A 17,254-nucleotide genomic window follows, 5' to 3' on the forward strand; every position below is an offset into this window, starting at 1 on the left:
CACGTCTTGAATTTGAAAACATTGTTCAGATGACTACGACTGAAACCTTTTCTACCAAAAAACGGTTGGCCTTTTTTTTTTTTTTTTTTTTTTTTTTTGCACAATGTGCTTCTGGCCCTTTAAGAAAGTTGGCGTCATTGTTTGGGGGCGTAACCCGGAAGATGTGTTATTTCATCAGGTGACAACCAACATGCTCCCCCGGCTGTAAAATGACCCATCTGTGGCTGTAGCTTTGGTTTTATGAAGTCTGTTTGTAACATCGCGGTTGAATTAATCAAACCCAGAGGAGCTCACAGTTCGGCCGCAGCTCGTCGACTCGGAGGAGAGATGTGTAAAGAGCTCAAGACCAAAGTGCTGCGTTTGTTGCCGCCGACCTCCAATGGGCCGTCTGTTCATCAGGAGGGCCAAACAGGTTAGCTCCATCATTCACAGCAAACGTGCACGTTGGTCCCTATAGACTGTAGGTTTTGAAAATAGGTGACTGACTGAAAGATTTACATAAGATGTTTGGCAGCCAGTAACGTAAACAACAACGTAAACGTGTGTTAACGTTAAATCAGATTCCTGTTTTGCCTCTCTTGTATGACATGGACCTGCCCCCAATTTGATTTTAAAGGCTAACTCCACACCTATACAGAACTTACGTCTTAGTCCAACAATTTTGGATAGTAAAGTTAATACACTTTATAAACAGACAGCTGTCTGCCCAAACTGGACATCAGGGCATCAAAGCTTTATTTATATTGTCAGCAGGTGACACTTTAGATAGTCCTTGACTTAATGGTCTACTTTCAAAGTGTTACATATATAAAAGTGTGGACGGATTAACAGCAAATATTAGAAGTGAAAGGACTTGATGAACTATGATCTGTAATTAAAGTGACTCATTATGAAGAATGGCCCCTTATGGCGTGTTACATCACTGATGTATTTATTTGTAATAATTTTAATGTAGCTACTTACATATACAGTTGGCAGTGGTGGACAGTAACTAAATAAGTACATTTACTTAAGTACAAATTCGAGGTACTTATACTTTACTTGAGTAGCCTATTTCCATTTTATGCAACATTATGCTAATATTCCTCAACACCCCAGAGGCAAATATTATACTTGTTACCCCTCTACATTTATCTGACAGCTTTGGTTAATTTCAGATTACAGTTTTTCATACCCTTCCTGTCCAGTGAAAACCATCTCCAAATTTGCTGATTTTGAATTAGAATTTTTTGATAAACTGAAGGATTAAGTGTTCCTTAATGGGTTGAGAAAATTCTCCTACTTCTTGAGCTAAATAAACTATTTAAACCCCCTTGGATTAACTGAAAAATGCATCGTCACAAAGCTGAAAACAGGGCTATTTTTCTGAGCTTGTGAAAAGTTGTTTTAGAGACACGTGGTTCTCACAGGACAGCGACGCTACAAACACATGCTGATTTTATAGAATATGATGCATTTCTGTAGATTAAACTCCCCAACAGTATATAAAGTAGTTCAAATTGTCTCAACCTTAAACATCTACAGCAGTAAAATTAAACATACACATGAATGCAGCAGTAATATTCATCCAAAAATATAATGTGTAATAGTAAAACACTGAGAGAAACCATTTTACTGAGCAATGAGTACTTTTACTTTGATACTTTTAAGTACATTTTGTTGATAATACTTACATACTTTACTTAAGTAAGGTTTTAAATGCAGGACTTTTACTTTACTTAAGTAAAGGATCTGAATACTTCTTCCACCACTGACAGTTGTGAAGTACCCACTGAACCCATGATGAAGTTATAAATATGATAAATAGCCTATTTATCATATTTATAACTTCACAGATGGGTAACAAATTAAAGCCAAAACCATGTTTTGCATGCAAACCCTCATTCTGCAAAGTAACTAGTCGACTAACCACAGCGATTAGATAGGTGGAGTTGAGGAGTTCCCTCTGAAATGCAGTGGAGTAGATGTATGAAGTAACACAATAAGTGTTGAAGTACTACTTTGATGTACTTGTGCTTTACTTAATTCAAGTGATAACTAGAATACATTTAGGCGACTCACAAGAAACAGACTTTTAAAAATCCTGATTTTTAATCCCTAGTATGGGTTAAGCTCCAAACTATCAGAATCCTACACTTCCCAAGTGTAGTTACACATAATGCAACTCAATAGTTAGACACTCTGCCCATGTCTTGCATGCCCCCAGTTATGACAAGAGCCACTGAAGAGAACTGTTCACTGATTTTTCCTGTGAACATTTTACATTTTACAGATGGAGTGTCCTTTATGTGCAGTTATTGAGCAATACATGTCAGTTGTTACTGCTAGTTTATCTCTTTCAGCCCTTCACTACCCCAAAATCCATTTACAATATACTACTGACCTGATCGATACAGTATTATTGAAAACAGCATATATATGTTTTTACCCTCAGTGTTTTGTGTTATCATGTGTGTCTTGTGGTGGATGATGCCTCATTGACCCTCCTTGTTTTTGAACTGCAGATGGTGCTGAAATCCTGAATTGCACAGTGAAGGCTCTGAAGGAGGGTCATGTGGTTGGTGTGCCCACAGACACCATCTACGGCCTGGCATGTCTGGCCCAGAACTCTGAAGCCGTCAGGAAAACCTATAATATCAAAGGACGAAATGGACAGAAACCGCTGGCCATCTGTGTAGGAGAAATTCAGGATATCTATAAGTAAGTGTATGTACGGGTCTGTTTTACTATCTCTACAGTTTGAATGCAGATTTTTTTGTAATTTTAAAATGTCAGTGGTAACTGTTTTGGTGTCAATCCCTCAGAAGTGCTATGGTTTATCTGTAGACCTACCATATTGCACACATATATTAGTCATACACAGAGGAGTCACAAAGAGGCAGAAATACCATCTCCACACCAACAAGACACATTTTACATTTTTCTGTCACAGAAATATCCCAGTATTCAATAATTAATTTGTTAGGAAACTATGTTTTAAATTAAGGCATTTTAAAGTAAATCACAAAATAAGGCAGACTACCAAATAACAACATCATCCTGGATTAAACAGAGAACATCACAATGTCGAACTCTGCAATACTATCTAAACTTGGATTTCTCGTATAATGACTGACAGTACTGTACCACCGACTTTAAAAGCACTGCCCAACATAAACATGGCTTGTTTTTGTTTCCATGGACAGGTACTGCAAGGTGACGGTGACGAAAGCGCTGTTAGGTGACCTGCTGCCTGGTCCCGTCACTCTGGTGTTTGAAAGATCTGAAGTACTGAACACAGATCTCAACCCCTTTACTTTGGTAAGCCCACTCCTTTAAGTGGAAATTACTGAAAATAAAGCATCAAACAAATGTTTTTTTTAATGAACGTCAATCATCTGCTGTTTACGTGTCCATGTGCTCCTCAGCTTGTAGGCGTTCGAATCCCAGACCATGCCTTTATGAGACGCCTTTGCCAGATGTGTGCGGAACCACTCGCACTTACCAGCGCCAACATCAGCTCACACACCAGCACCGTGGCTGTACATGTAAGTGAAAAAGTGTGGGAAAGAAAAATAATACCTGAAGCTGAGAGATCCTTTTATCAGTCTCACATGCATTATGTTTTAAAATTTCATTCAGTATGTTTTCCAGCATCTTAATTCAGGTTGAAAGGGTGTTTCTCTTTATTTTATCACTTTGTAATTTAAGTTAATAAAATAGTTCTTTAATCATTAATGCTGCTGTGTTTTCCCTCTGAAGGAGTTTCAGGAGCTCTGGCCCAAACTAGCAGTGGTGGTGGATGGCGGACCAATAGGAGACCAGAGCCGCCTTGGATCAACAGTGGTCGACCTATCAGTACTCGGCAAATACCGCATCATCAGACCCGGCTGGTGAGTTCATGCTGTAACTGTACCCAAATTAGCTTTCACTTGCTACAGTCCCATGTGCCATTTTTTTTCTCTCTAAATGAAATCATATCTACTAATAATATCCACAAAATTATTAAAAACTACTTTTTTTAAATACTCTGGCACCACACAAATATAACATGCTTAAAAGTCACAGGACAGAAAGTCAGTATATCTTTTTAATTGCACAGAGCAATTAATTTAGCAAGAGGCTTCCCATTTTTCCTATGATAGATTTTTGGCCTCCTCGCTATTTATCGCTGTATACATGTACACAAACGCGATGAAGGTCACATTATACTTCCGTGCAACAAAATAGCCCCACACTCAGCCCCGATGTGATGTGATGGTTCAGATGACAGTAAGAAATAAATATTGATCAGAGCGACCTGTAAACCGTGTATGAGACCGATGATGCAGTTTTGTAATATTGTACAAAACTACATCATGGCATACCGCTAGAATAATGACTTGTGCATTTCCAAACACATATGCCATGTCCCAAATCCTACATACCGATTCTAAGCAGGTTTTAGTATGTAGTGTGTTAACAGTGGAAAAGTGACAAAATAAAGTATACTCAGAGCAGACAGTACTCATACTAAATATGGTCAGTTTTTGAGAGTGCTGTTGGTGTACACTGTTCTCCCACAATGCAATGCACAAAGGAAATGGAGCATGCTTACAGGTGGGAAAAAATGTAATAAATTGTGGGTGGTGGTGGAACATGCTTAAAAAATCTTGGAACACCAAAAATAAGTATTAAATCTTTGGAAAAACCTGTTGATGTCTCTTTGTGAAGTTTAATTGGCAATAGCGCTCTAAAGTCACAGTCTGATTGACAACTGACATATTGTATAATTTCCTGTTAGTATTAAATTGTAAAGTATGTTGATATTTTTGTATACTAACTGCTAAAACAGTATAGTATGACGAGTATGTAGTACATACTGTATAGAATTAGCATGGGCAAAGTTGAACTCTCACCCAGATTGCACAGAAAGCACCTGCCAGTGTTTTTGGTTTACTACTGTTCTTTCTACTGAAGCAACAGTGTCATAACAAAATACTCCACCACTGGGAGGATGAGCCTTCTGCAGCACCTGCTATGATTAAGAATCTCCTAGAAACTATTAAACAAAATGTAGTCAAGCGTGTGCAGACAGAATATGTAAATACTCTGACCACAGAAAGTAATATGGGGTGTTTTTCATTAATTGGTAGAATAAAACATGGTTACAGTTTACTACAGTATCTTACCACAGACGGGTGCCACCCCCACCCCCCAAACCTCCCACGTTTACTTTGAAGGAGACTCTGTACATTAAACGAAAAATGACTGTAATTCTGTTTTCAGTGCCCTTTTGTCTACGGTTGATGTGCTGGAGCACAAATATGGACTGTCAGAGGACTTTGGGGAAGAATGACCTTTGAACTATCCACACACCACACCGCACGCTGAGACGCACAACCAGCACTGCCCCTGGGCTTCCTCAGAAAAGATGAATCCTTTTCACATTCACATGAAAGAATTAGTCTTTCCCGGGAAAGACTAGAACTCAGGAACAACTTGAGCGTTAAACCGCTGATGACCGATATTGTTCTGGTGGCAGCTTTAAGGTCTGGAGTAACTTGTTCTTTTGATGACCATATTTTCTGCCTTACTATGCATCTACTATCATAAGATTATGTGGGAGTTTAAACTAAGTGTCACAGTTCTCAATTTGTTGAAACAGAATAAGGTCAGCTATATGGTATGGGTTTTATTTTTATTTTTTTATTGCGTAAAAATAGAATCTTTTTGTGCTGTCAAAGCAACATGGTTTAACTGAGAGTACAATGGTTTGAGTTTTTATTTTGACTTGATATTTCTATAATGGTTACTGTAATGTTAGAGGTGTAGAAGAGTTGTATTTTATTGCCTGAATAATTCTTTGTGATAACCTAAGGGATGGATGGGAGACTATACATCAAATGTTTTGAGTCCAGAACTATTTTTTATTAAATTATGAATCTCCTGTATTTATTTTATCCCCATATCAGTTTAACAACATAAGGCTTGCGCTACAATTGGTCACCTGCTACAGTTACAATAACTTTTATGTTTGATGTTGTAGCTTAAACTACATTACATTTACAAGTTCGAAATATTGTAATATTTCAGAGTCGTGTTGGTTAGCACGTGACCAAGTGGATGTACGGTATGAAATTCATCTGCCCACTTGCAGTTGTTAAAAACTGGAGCATTTGTTTAATTCTCATCACCTGATGTAAACTTGTTTTGATGGATTGTACAACCTTGGAACAGAATACACAATAAATGTTTTTTCAGTATCAGTCTTATTCATGCATAAGAAGATATTTGAGACATATTTCTGTCTTTATTTTTAGGTGTCTGGATTTTACTCATAGTTGATTCTTAAATGGAGCGTGAAATCAAGAGTCAGATGGCAAGTGTTTAAAAAAAAAAAAAGCAGAAACCACTCAGAAGTGCCCTTCACATCTGAAGACACATCAAAGAGCATACTTTTATTTTCAAAAATGCCTGTCTGAAAGTACTTTTTACTTTAATAGACAGCAGGATTTCATCAAATCTAAATCACGCAAATCCACTTAGCAAAGTGCCCCAGTCAATGTTTTTTTATTCATATAGCCACTCCGAAACATTGAGCCCCGGCCGTAACTTTTTCAGCTTCTGATTCTGTTGTTTTTACTTAAGTGAAAAAAGTCATGTGTTCCCACGATGTACGTGGCTTTTTTCCATGAAGAGAATTACACCAAAAATCGAATTAATTATCTGGTAGGTCAGTGAGTATTAGGAAAAGTTTAGCAAAATTCTGACTTTGATGTTTTTACAATCTTAAGGCCAAATGTAACACTTTTAATGGCCTGTCTGACTTACTTTACTTGCCAAATTGATTTACATACTCTGATACTGAACACCTTTGCTGGTTAGCACAGTGGAGAGGAGCAGTGCTAATCTGCATGATATAAATACTTGAAGGGTATTTTATTTTATTTTACTTACCAACGAATGTACTTTTCTTGAATTTTCAGAGGATTTTCACTGGTGAAACCTCTTTGACAGAATTAGAAAAAATTTGGAATGATATGAAACCCTATTGAAATATTTTGAATGATTTGAAATAAAACTCTTAAAGCAATAGTATGACATATTGGGATTGGGAAATAATATAATAGTATTCACTTGTCAGGAATTAGATAAAAAGATTTGCCAGAAAATCACTGCATCTGGCCAAGAAATAGTCCAGCGCATAACCCCTTGTAAAACCACAACTTCTCATTTCTAGACTGTTTTTTGTACGGACTAAACAAGTCAGATATAACCATAGACTATGGATATAAGTGTTAATAAATTAGCTTTAGAGGTGCTGGTAGATTAATTTTGTTACAGTTGGACATAACCAGGCTAGCTGTTTTCCCTTTCCTTGTCTTTATGCTAAACTAAGCAAGATGGCTGCAGCGTCATATTTAGCAGACAAATAAGTGTGGTATCAATCTTCTCAACTAACTGTCTTCCAGAAAACAAATTAAAGTATTTCCCAAAATGCTCAACTGTTCATTTTAATTTCTTAAAAATCACGTTGAAGATATGGGATTTTTGCATGACAGGTGCAATAAAACCTCTCTTTACTTGCATGCTTAACCCTTACTTACTGCGTGTAAAACACCATTGTCATCACCATTTTAACGAGCTCTCTGAACCAGGGTACAGGGCAGATCAACATTAGTGTCTCATTCTGTTAGAGAACCTGTTGTGGATGATTTTGTTCTCTTTGATGTGTACACACTTCCACTAGAGCATGCTGTTTCAAGTCAGTTTAATAAAAGCTCACATGAGCCACTGCTCCTTCTCTTTGTTGAACTGCTCCGCCCAGCGACGGGTCAACTCCAGGTAGTGATCTGGTCCATGTGGCTGATAGTCCAAGTACACACGGGTCACGGTTTTTTTGGGCACCGCCCTCTCTATCTGCGTCCCCTCGTGCCATTCATTAAAAGATGTGATGGTGACAATCTCTGGCCTCACATTCAGCGCCGCCTGCAGGGCCGTCTCATAGTAGCGACCGTTCACCCTGTTGCGCATGTTGTGGTTGTTCCATGGCCGGATGCTGGTGTCGATATAACCAGGTCCAACGCTGGGGATGAAGAGGAGATTGTTGCCGTCACAAAAAGCTTTGATGGCCTTCCAGTTCTGATGAGAAGAGCCGAAGGAGAAACCGTTGGAAGCAAAGTAAGTGTACATGCCATCAAAGCCACCTGCCAGGATGTCGTGCTTGTGGCGCTCCTCCACAATCAGGGCAATGAAGATGGAGTCATAGGCTGAGCCACGCACGCTGTGGGAGCCGGTGGGAGTCAAAAATTCAGACCAGGACTCTGGTGGAGTTAGGTAGGAGTCGTAGATGTAAAATAGAGGAAGACTCTTCCCAGTGCTGGAAGTAAACTTGTAGAAGGCTCCATGGTCACCGTACCTTTAAAGACAATAAAACAGTAAAATAATAACTTAGTAAGTTAGTGCTGAAACAATTAGTTGATTAATGATAAGTCAAGAGGCTGCAGAGTTCTTTACAGGGATGTGCCACAAACTGGTGATTTTACAAGGCTTGACAGCAAAGTAGCGGGGCTAAAAATGTAAACTCTCTCGTGAGTCTGGTGGTAGAGAAAAGAACATGGGGTCATTAAAATAAATTCAAAAGGGTTTATCCCCTGAGGAGCATTATTGTGGTCAACAAGTGTCATTGCAATCTGCCTGTTAGATTATTATATTTCTTGTGTTTCAAGTTGACCGTAGGACCATGAGGATAACACAAGAAGAAAGCTCATGTTGAAAATGGAAATGGTTTATCCTCTGGGGTGCATGGACCTGCTCTGTCATTTGACAGTCTTTTTGATATTACTTGGGAACAAGTGGATATTTTGGCCTGATCGCACTTATACAGTTTGTTTCCCCTTAAGTGGTTAAAGAAGGTTTATAGGGTCACCAAAAACATTAGGATTTATACTCTGAGTACCGTGAATGTCCACAGCAAACTTAATGGAAACCCAACTCAAAGTTTCAAGATACCTTGTCATGGACAAACATGTCGGTCAAGGGAAAATAATGACCAAATAGCGGTGCTAGAGAACAGGTCAGAGGGTAACTCACTCTTCATTGAATGACAGCGTGCCCAGTAGGTGATGGGTCATCTTGCCGTGGACCAAAGAGCAGACAACAATTATCGCTGTCCTATCACAAACATTTTCTTTTTTAAACTCGTTGTAAACGGAGTATCTTTTTTGTATGTACTTGACAGGTGCTCCTTTTCAGAGCAACCTCAATACTAAAGGTTAGAAAAATAACTTTTGCTTCAAAAACTCATTCATAAGTCATGAAATTGGCCTTGTATAATCAGAAATGCTTTCTAAAAGTATTTCCGTTTTGTAACTACTGTTCTTTCAACTGTGCATGAAATCTTAATGGTTTTCTATTTAATTTGAGTCAGTGATGAAGAAGTGCAGCCAGACGAGTGCCTACCTGTCAATGATATACTTGATGTTTTCATGCACACTCTGGTCGTTTCGTCCTCTGTATGGTTGGATGTGAAATGCGACCTAGGAAAAAATGCAGAAAGACACACGCCTTGTTGGTTTCCATTCATCATATTACTGCCATTAAAAATATACCACAGTCAGCGCTCACAGATGACCTTAGCAAGTATTGACGTAAAAAAAATCAACATTCAGTTTTTAAGGGGAGACTTCTCATACAGCGGGTGACAATATAACCCTCTGGTTTCTAATTAAAGTTTGAGATGTTGCCAGGAAGAAAATAGCTCAATAAGATGCATTATATATTAGAGTTCTACCATTCTAATTGTGCAAAACAACTTAGTCATGCACCATTTTGACCTTGTGTGGCCCTAAAGCATAGCATGACATCAGGCGTCTGATTTCTCTACCCTAATACCATATTACAGATGACTTTACTTGTTTACAGGTTTTCTAAAAACCTATGAATAAAAAGTGTGACACTGATTTTGGCCACCAGTACAGCACACCACAGTTGGCCATTCAAATGCAAATTCTGTCACATTGTAGGAGATATTTTTCACCCTTAAGTGGAGCCCATTGTATCGCTCAGTTAATGGCTCAGTTAGAAGCGGATATTTGCAATTGATGAACAAAAGCAGCAGAAAAACAAGGGACCTGAAGTGACATGTACACAAAAAGTTGAATATTTTAAGGCATAGACAGAGAATTCAGTGACTTTGAATAATGTATGATAGAAGTGAACACTTTTCTTCTCGAGCAGTGGACACCCAAGGGGAACACTGTGAAGGAAAAGGGCTTTTTAAGATGATGGAGGCCAGCAGCATCTAAATGGATGTAAGATGTCATTGAGTGAGCTACAGAAGGCTGACATAGCCTATGTTGTATGATTCCTGTCTTATCCCTGACGAAAACCTAATGAAAGTCTGCATTTAGCCCGGTATTTCACTTGAACAACTAAGAATCTACAGCCATGCTAGCGGCTCTATGAGGCTGTGAGGCTTTGAGCTAAATGCTAACATCAACATGCCAACAAGCTCACAATGACAACGCTAACATGCTGATGTTAAACAGGTTTAATGTTTACCATGATCACCATATGAGTTTAGCGTGTTAGCATGCTAACATTTGCTAACTAGCACTAAACACAAATGCAGTTGAGGCTGAAGGGAATGTCATTAGTTTTGGATTAGGGTTAGGATTCATCCTGTGGGTAAGATGAATGTATGTGCAAAATATCATGGCAATGGTCTGCACCAAAGTGATCAACTGACAGAATGATATTGCCATCCCTAGAGCCACACCGCTAAAAGCAGCATCACTGACAGAATTTGCAGGATTAAAGAGCATATATCACTATTGAGAATAAGAGCTTCACAATGATGAAAAAGAACATTTTCCATTGGTTCCACATTTAATCTTTGTTAGATGCATTTTGTAATGGTGTTCCTGTTAAAATGTTTACTATAGGGAAGCTGTATTGCAAGCATATGGTGCACACTGCACTGGAGTTTTTCTGTGGAAAAAGGACTGTTGGCGGCACTGAGTGTGTCACTATGACATTGACCCTAAGTGTACTAATGGATTTGCTAAAGCGTAGCAAACTGTTTTAAACTGCAAATGTCTATAGATAAACTGTCAGCTGGAGGCAAGAAAACAGGACCACTTGTGCCACTAATGGAGATGCTAAGTGCTTTTATGTGCAACAAAACATACATTTTGATGGTGTAAGATGCACTTTGGTGGCAAAATATCAATTTGAAGAAAGATAGAAGAAGCTCCTGGCCATCTGAGTAAATCATAGCCTTGAATCAGTGTTTGTGACACCATAACTCTCTGAACTTCTTGTAAAGTAACAGCTCAGTAATGTGAGATGAAATATGTATGTAAACATACCTATTTTGAAAAACTGTGAGGTATTAGAGGATATGAAGCCACATAATTATCATCCACAGAGGGGGAAAAAAAGCTGTTATGGTCTGCTGTTCACTGCAGCAGAGCGCAGGCCACTAGAAAACTCAGCTCATTTTCCAAACACACTGGCCTATTACTCTGTGGTAATTTAGAAGTAAATGAGACAGAGTCGACACATTTTAATACCTCATAAACATTGACAGCATGAGCCTGGAACAATACCAGCATGATTTATGCTGAGCAGAGTGGAATTTAGTGCCATGTCATGCAGAAAACACTAAGGGAGGGATATGAGTCAACACAAAGATAAAAGGCAAGACAAAAGTGAGCACATTTGTTATGCGGGAGTGTCAGTTTCACTCTGTGGTCAAAGCCAGTGGACACACACAATAATCGAGGGTCACATAAGACTGAATGTAGCTACTTGGTGCATCTGGAAACAGGAAATTGTGGCTGATGCCATCATAGGGCACCCATGGGCCTTATTCCCCTGTGTACATGCAGCTACATGGCCTACTTACTGGATAGAACTTTTACAGCCCCTCAGGGTGCAGATTGCTCAGAGAGGCAAACTGAGTCATGGGACCCATGATGCACATTTCCCTTCTGCTCCCTCCCTCCTGCACCCAGCTTCCTCCGTTCCCCACCCTCCCCTGGGCAGAAGGCCTCACTTCAAGCTGAGGTCGAGGGGGGCAGCACTTCTGTTGAGGCTCCATGTGATCTGGTCTCCAACTGTGCCGTAAAAAATACAGGATACAGGAGCTATGTGTGGGTGCTGCTGAAATACTGTTCAACTTAAATAATAAAAACGTACCCTGCTTTCCTGTGCAGCATTACCCAAAGAGGGGCCAGTGTGTTTTAATCTTGGCAAGGCATTACTAACCAGGCAAAATAGGCAACTGCGATAATTTGTAGAGCAGCTCTATATCAAAATCTAGTTTAAACACATTTTCCAGGTTCTAATTCTGCCTCCCTGTGTTAATTGTTCAGTTAACTCTTGTTAAATGCCAAAAATATGCCCAAAAAATTCATTTTGACAATTTTTCAAAGCAAAACCCCTCATCCTGTAAAACATTAACATATTTTTAATGACTTAGCTTGAGTGTGGCAGCGTATACATAACTTTATGGAATCAAATGTGGCTTGGGGTAGCTAGCTAAACCTGTCCATCATACTTGGCCATTAGCTCATAGGTTGTAGCAGCTAGCAAAGCAATATCATAGTAGGAAGTGTGTGTTTGGATATCAGGGGCCCAACAGCAAATTTTTGCCCAGTGCCCCCTAATAGGTTAATCTGGCCATGAATCTTGGAAAGGTTAATGCCATATTGATGCCCCACTGAGCTACATAAAACCACTGTAAAAGACTCATTCACATGCTGTCTTAGATTGCTCTTTCAAGCAGTTAATGAGGAAGAGTGCCCAGCTCACTGTAATCCTCGGCTTCAGTTAGGAGGAGTACTGCTGTGACAAACAAGACAAGACAGCACAGGACAAGGAAGGACAAAGATATCAGATAGAAAACAAAGTGCATATGGACAGGTATCCTATCCCTCTTTAACAGAATCAAAAAACAATAAATAATACATAAATAGTTTTTTAGACATGCACATGATTTCTGAGTCATCTTCCTGTTTTTTTCTGTCTGTCTCATCTCTGTCTTTTTTGTAATATAACACTATTTTTGCGTACTTATACAGACTCTCCAAGGGCCTGATGTTTCAAAACAAAACTGCATGTGTATTGTCACATGCATTTCTCAGATTGGCTGCTAGCCACTTAGTAAAAGCAGATTGCAGATATGTGCGTTTCCTGAATCCTGATCCGATACATTTTTGGCTGTTGCCACTGCTCCTGTGGGACCATCTGTCCTCCTCACTTGGGCTCCCCCCCCCTCCCTTTTAGCCTGCCTTTCAGTAGAAAAGAGCAAAGAATTTATTTAAGGTTGTTGCTTTAGAAAATTTGCATTAGAGTTCCAAATGATCAGAGCCAAAGTTCTTTACCTTGTCAGCATTTTGCTGAAATTATGCAAGAAGAAGCACTCCAAAGATAAATGTTCTTCTGTGCAGGGAGTAGGAGGAGTTCATCAAAAACAAGGAGAACTGGAAGAGGGTACTTGGAAATACTGCCCTGAACATGCTACTGTACACAGAATAATTTTATTCTAAGGCTTTCTTAACTCTGTTCTCCGATTGTGATCCTCTAAGTGCTTTTATAAGACATAAAATATAAGCACTTCCTTCCTATTTCAATGAGATACTGAAATGTTCAGTTGATTTGTAGGAAGCATGTCACAGTCTGTTTTTCCACAGACGTTTCCTCCACGCTTTTTATGAAAATGTCATGCTTGCTGTGTCCCTGATGACAACAAAGCATGGCATTAAATTCGATCTATTAGCTTCTCTCCTGACAGCATTATGTGTAAAACCTCATCAGCTCAGCGTTGCATGTCTAATCCAGGCTTTCTCGTCTTGCCCTCACAGATACATTAATTCTTTGCCTGCAGCCAAACAGCAGACTAAACAAATGTGATATCAAATCTGACAGATAGGCCTGACAAACCTACTGCCTCTCATCAGAGCTGTTTATAGCCAACATGTGACACATCGCTGCTGGAAAATAAATTCTCTTTATCTTCACATCAGGATTCAAACACTGGCATTATAATGAATTGTGTTACAATAATGATCCTTCCAGCTACTCTGCTTTATAATTAATCTTGGTGATAGCTTTAGCAAGCTGCAAATACAACTTGTTTCCTTATAGGTCAGTAACTGATTATTTTTGTTCCTATACTTTAAAATACGAACATACCTCAATAAGCTTAGAAAATACAATTACATATGTAACCTGCTGACTTCAGCACATCTCTCAAATGTAGGAAAGGGGCTCTTCCTTTAAGTCAAGTGGGTGGTCTGCTAAGAGTTATGAACTGGGAATCGAACAACAAAAAATCTTAATGCTATGGCTCCTGTTTAACATTTTATTTCCTATGAACGTCATAAACAATTATTTTTATTATCAATTATCTGGTGATTTTAAATTTAAATTTCAATAAATAGTAAAAAAGAAAATGCAAGTACATCTTAAAATGTCTTGTTTTGTTCAACCAACAGTCCTCAAAACCCAAAGATATTCAGTTTACAATGATATGGCAATGACAAAGAAAAGCAGCAATACTCATATCTGAGAGGCTCAAACTAGAGAATAGTTAGCCATTCTTTGACTATTTTTGCTTGAAAAATGATTGATCGCTTATCAAAATTATTATTTTCAGTGGATCAACTCATCCATTAGTCAACTAATCATTTCAGCTTGACAAATCATAGTAACTCAAACAAAACCGTACAGTAATTCGAATGTTTTTATCTGGTTCCTGGCCCCCTAGCAATTCAGCTGGCTGATTTTTCTTTACCTAAACATGTAGTGTGTTGCGCAAATGCTGTTGGTGTATTATTAATGACACCTGCTTTAACATAGGAAAACTCTTACAAGCCTGTCTCTGTTATATGTCATTTCAAATTCATACAGAAAGAAGGCTCACTTTGGCTTCTGAGTAGCTTTTAATATGCACATTAACACATGAACACATGATGTATCCCCCTTACACTCAAAAAACACCTCAAACTCTGATCACTGTGTCATTATATTAATCAAAAAATAGAAAGCTATGCCATCAAAGATACTGTTATAATTTCTTATCTTACTACCAAGCCTGTAAAAGTTTAATAAGCCTTCGATACAGTGACATCAGAAGGACCAACATGGACGGCAGTTATTTCCTTCAACGTGCCATTTTCCAACCTAATTGGCAATTGGTCGTGTGGTTTTTCCACGCCCCACCTCTCCACCCTGCTGATATGCTTGCAAGCTCATTCAGGGCTCACTGAACAAACTCATCCAGCAGCAGCAGCTCTTTGACCTGTTTTTTGCTCTAATGCTGGAGATGTCACTGCAGCTGCAAACATCCGGAGTCAAATCCCTGAGTAGCACAGACAGCTTTATAGGAGGCAGCAGAACAAGTAAGAAACTGCCGCTTTCTGTGTGTAACTCACCACAACACAATGGCTGGTTTGAGATAAATATCCTGAGCAGTGAGCAAGCTCTCTTTTCGCCTCTGTGAAGCAACAATTATCCTTTTCTAGCTCCTGTGTCACTGTGCTCTTAGTGAGATGAATGGATGCAGCAGTAATGGACATATACAGCAATAATATGTCTATTATTGCTGTATATGTATCTCCAGACATTGACATTTGAGTTCAACAAGCTGGAGGTTTTACACAATTACCTACTTTAGTACCACTATACAGAACATTGTCTTTCTCAGTTGTAGCCTTTCTGTAGTTTCATGTAGTGTGTAGTGTGTGAAAGTCAATGGGCACAGTTCAAGCTGGCTTACTGTACTTAATGGAGTGCCTCAAGGTTCTGTGCTTTTATTTTCTCTTTACATAAATAATTTAGGTGTTAACAGACATGACACTAATCCTCATTGCTAAGTAGACGATAAGGTGTCGTATAACTGTGGATCTTGACTCCCAGATACACTTCATAAAGACAGTCCGCCTTTAATATTTTACAGTCTCAGCTCACTCAACTCAAACTAGTACTAAATGCAGATAAATCTAGGTTGATGTTAATGCTAACGATAGGAGGGAGCCTACAGACATTGTGGACATTGTTACAGCTCAGGGGGAAGACAATAGAACTTGTCCTGTTTGTCTTTTGAAGCTAGGAGAAGACTGGTCGACGCCACCTTTTCACAGGTTCTTGATTATGGCAATTTGTTGTATATCAATGCATCAGTACAGTGCCTCCGCATGTTGGACTGTTTATAATTGCGCATTGAGATTTGTAACCAAATTAAAACTACTCACACATCATTGTGCTTTGTATTTCAGAGTTGGCTGGCCATCGCTGCCCATGTCGAGTCCCTGGTATATTTTCATTTATAAAGCCGTTCCGGGCAAATAACATTCATATCTCTGCAAATTTATATAACAGAGTTCATCTTGCAATCATCATCTCAGATCATAAGACATACTGTACTGTATATCTGCTCTCTGTCTCTATGGAAAGCCAGAGATGGTAAGGAAAGCCTTTATATTTTCTGCTCCAGCCACTTGGAACAGTCTGCAAAAGGAAATTAAATTGATGAATCTGATATCTCTCGCAGAATTCAAGACGATAGTAAACTTGAGGGTAAATGCTTCTATTCTTAGAAACTATTGCCTATGTTCTTAGTCTACTTTTAGTCTTATTTTAGTATTATGTGTATTTAGTATTGTTTTATTTATCTGTTTTTTGTTGTTGTTTCATCTGCAAATTGTCATGCTGCTGTTCAGTGGCATTTACCAGGTTAAATAAAAATTTGATAAAAATAAACACCCACTGCAAAGCCCATACCGGCATTATTGGTGGAAAACCAACTCTTCCATCAACAACTGCTGAATTAAAATAGACAAATCACTGAACAATCAAAACTAATTTTCCTGTGACAACTTGCAGTATGCAGTAAAAATTGAGCTGAAAAGATTTGATTCATTGCTCTTCTTTGAGCCTTGGACTCTTTCCCCACTTTGTTTCAGGTCTCACACACACACACACTCTCAAAATGTGCTGATGCCTTTTACCTTGAGGTTATGTCTATATGCAGTATCCAATACAGCTGGTACCAAATCCTCAGCGGGTTCCCCATTGTCGTCAGCCAGGCCAGGAGGATACCAGGACAGGACCAAAACCCCTGGAGACACACAGAAAGTCTTGAGTCTGATCGTCCTTCCTGGACCAAAGACACTGGTTAATACCTCAGAGAGCATCTACTGCTGAGAACCTGTGTCCAAAATGCTTATGATCCTCTAAACTCTTATGCATTGTTGAAATGATGTATGGATTTCATTCTGATTGT

General features: G+C 38.9%; 2 protein-coding genes across 3 annotated transcripts in view; one reads left to right on the forward strand and one right to left on the reverse strand.

The window, feature by feature from the left end:
* Positions 1–140: 140 nt before the first annotated feature.
* yrdc (yrdC N(6)-threonylcarbamoyltransferase domain containing) lies at positions 141–6,233 on the forward strand. The gene is made up of 6 exons (XM_044206701.1): positions 141–412; positions 2,505–2,700; positions 3,186–3,300; positions 3,408–3,527; positions 3,742–3,872; positions 5,248–6,233. Exons 1-6 carry the CDS (start codon positions 241–243, stop codon positions 5,315–5,317), a joined length of 804 nt encoding a protein of 267 aa, XP_044062636.1. The 5' UTR covers positions 141–240; the 3' UTR covers positions 5,318–6,233.
* Positions 6,234–6,376: 143 nt separating this feature from the next.
* Positions 6,377–17,254, reverse strand: part of LOC122881043 (glycoprotein endo-alpha-1,2-mannosidase-like protein) — a 33,384-nt gene continuing 22,506 nt past the window's right edge. For both annotated transcript variants that reach the window (XM_044206697.1, XM_044206696.1), the window contains exons 4-6: positions 16,980–17,089; positions 9,424–9,500; positions 6,377–8,380 (exon numbers count right to left, since the gene is read on the reverse strand). In XM_044206697.1, coding sequence (XP_044062632.1) covers positions 7,744–8,380; positions 9,424–9,500; positions 16,980–17,089 — 824 coding nt within the window. In that variant the 3' untranslated portion in view covers positions 6,377–7,743. The remainder of the gene's footprint in view (positions 8,381–9,423; positions 9,501–16,979; positions 17,090–17,254) is intronic.

The sequence above is a fragment of the Siniperca chuatsi genome, linkage group LG9, assembly GCF_020085105.1.
Source record: "Siniperca chuatsi isolate FFG_IHB_CAS linkage group LG9, ASM2008510v1, whole genome shotgun sequence".
Classification (NCBI taxonomy): domain Eukaryota; kingdom Metazoa; phylum Chordata; class Actinopteri; order Centrarchiformes; family Sinipercidae; genus Siniperca; species Siniperca chuatsi.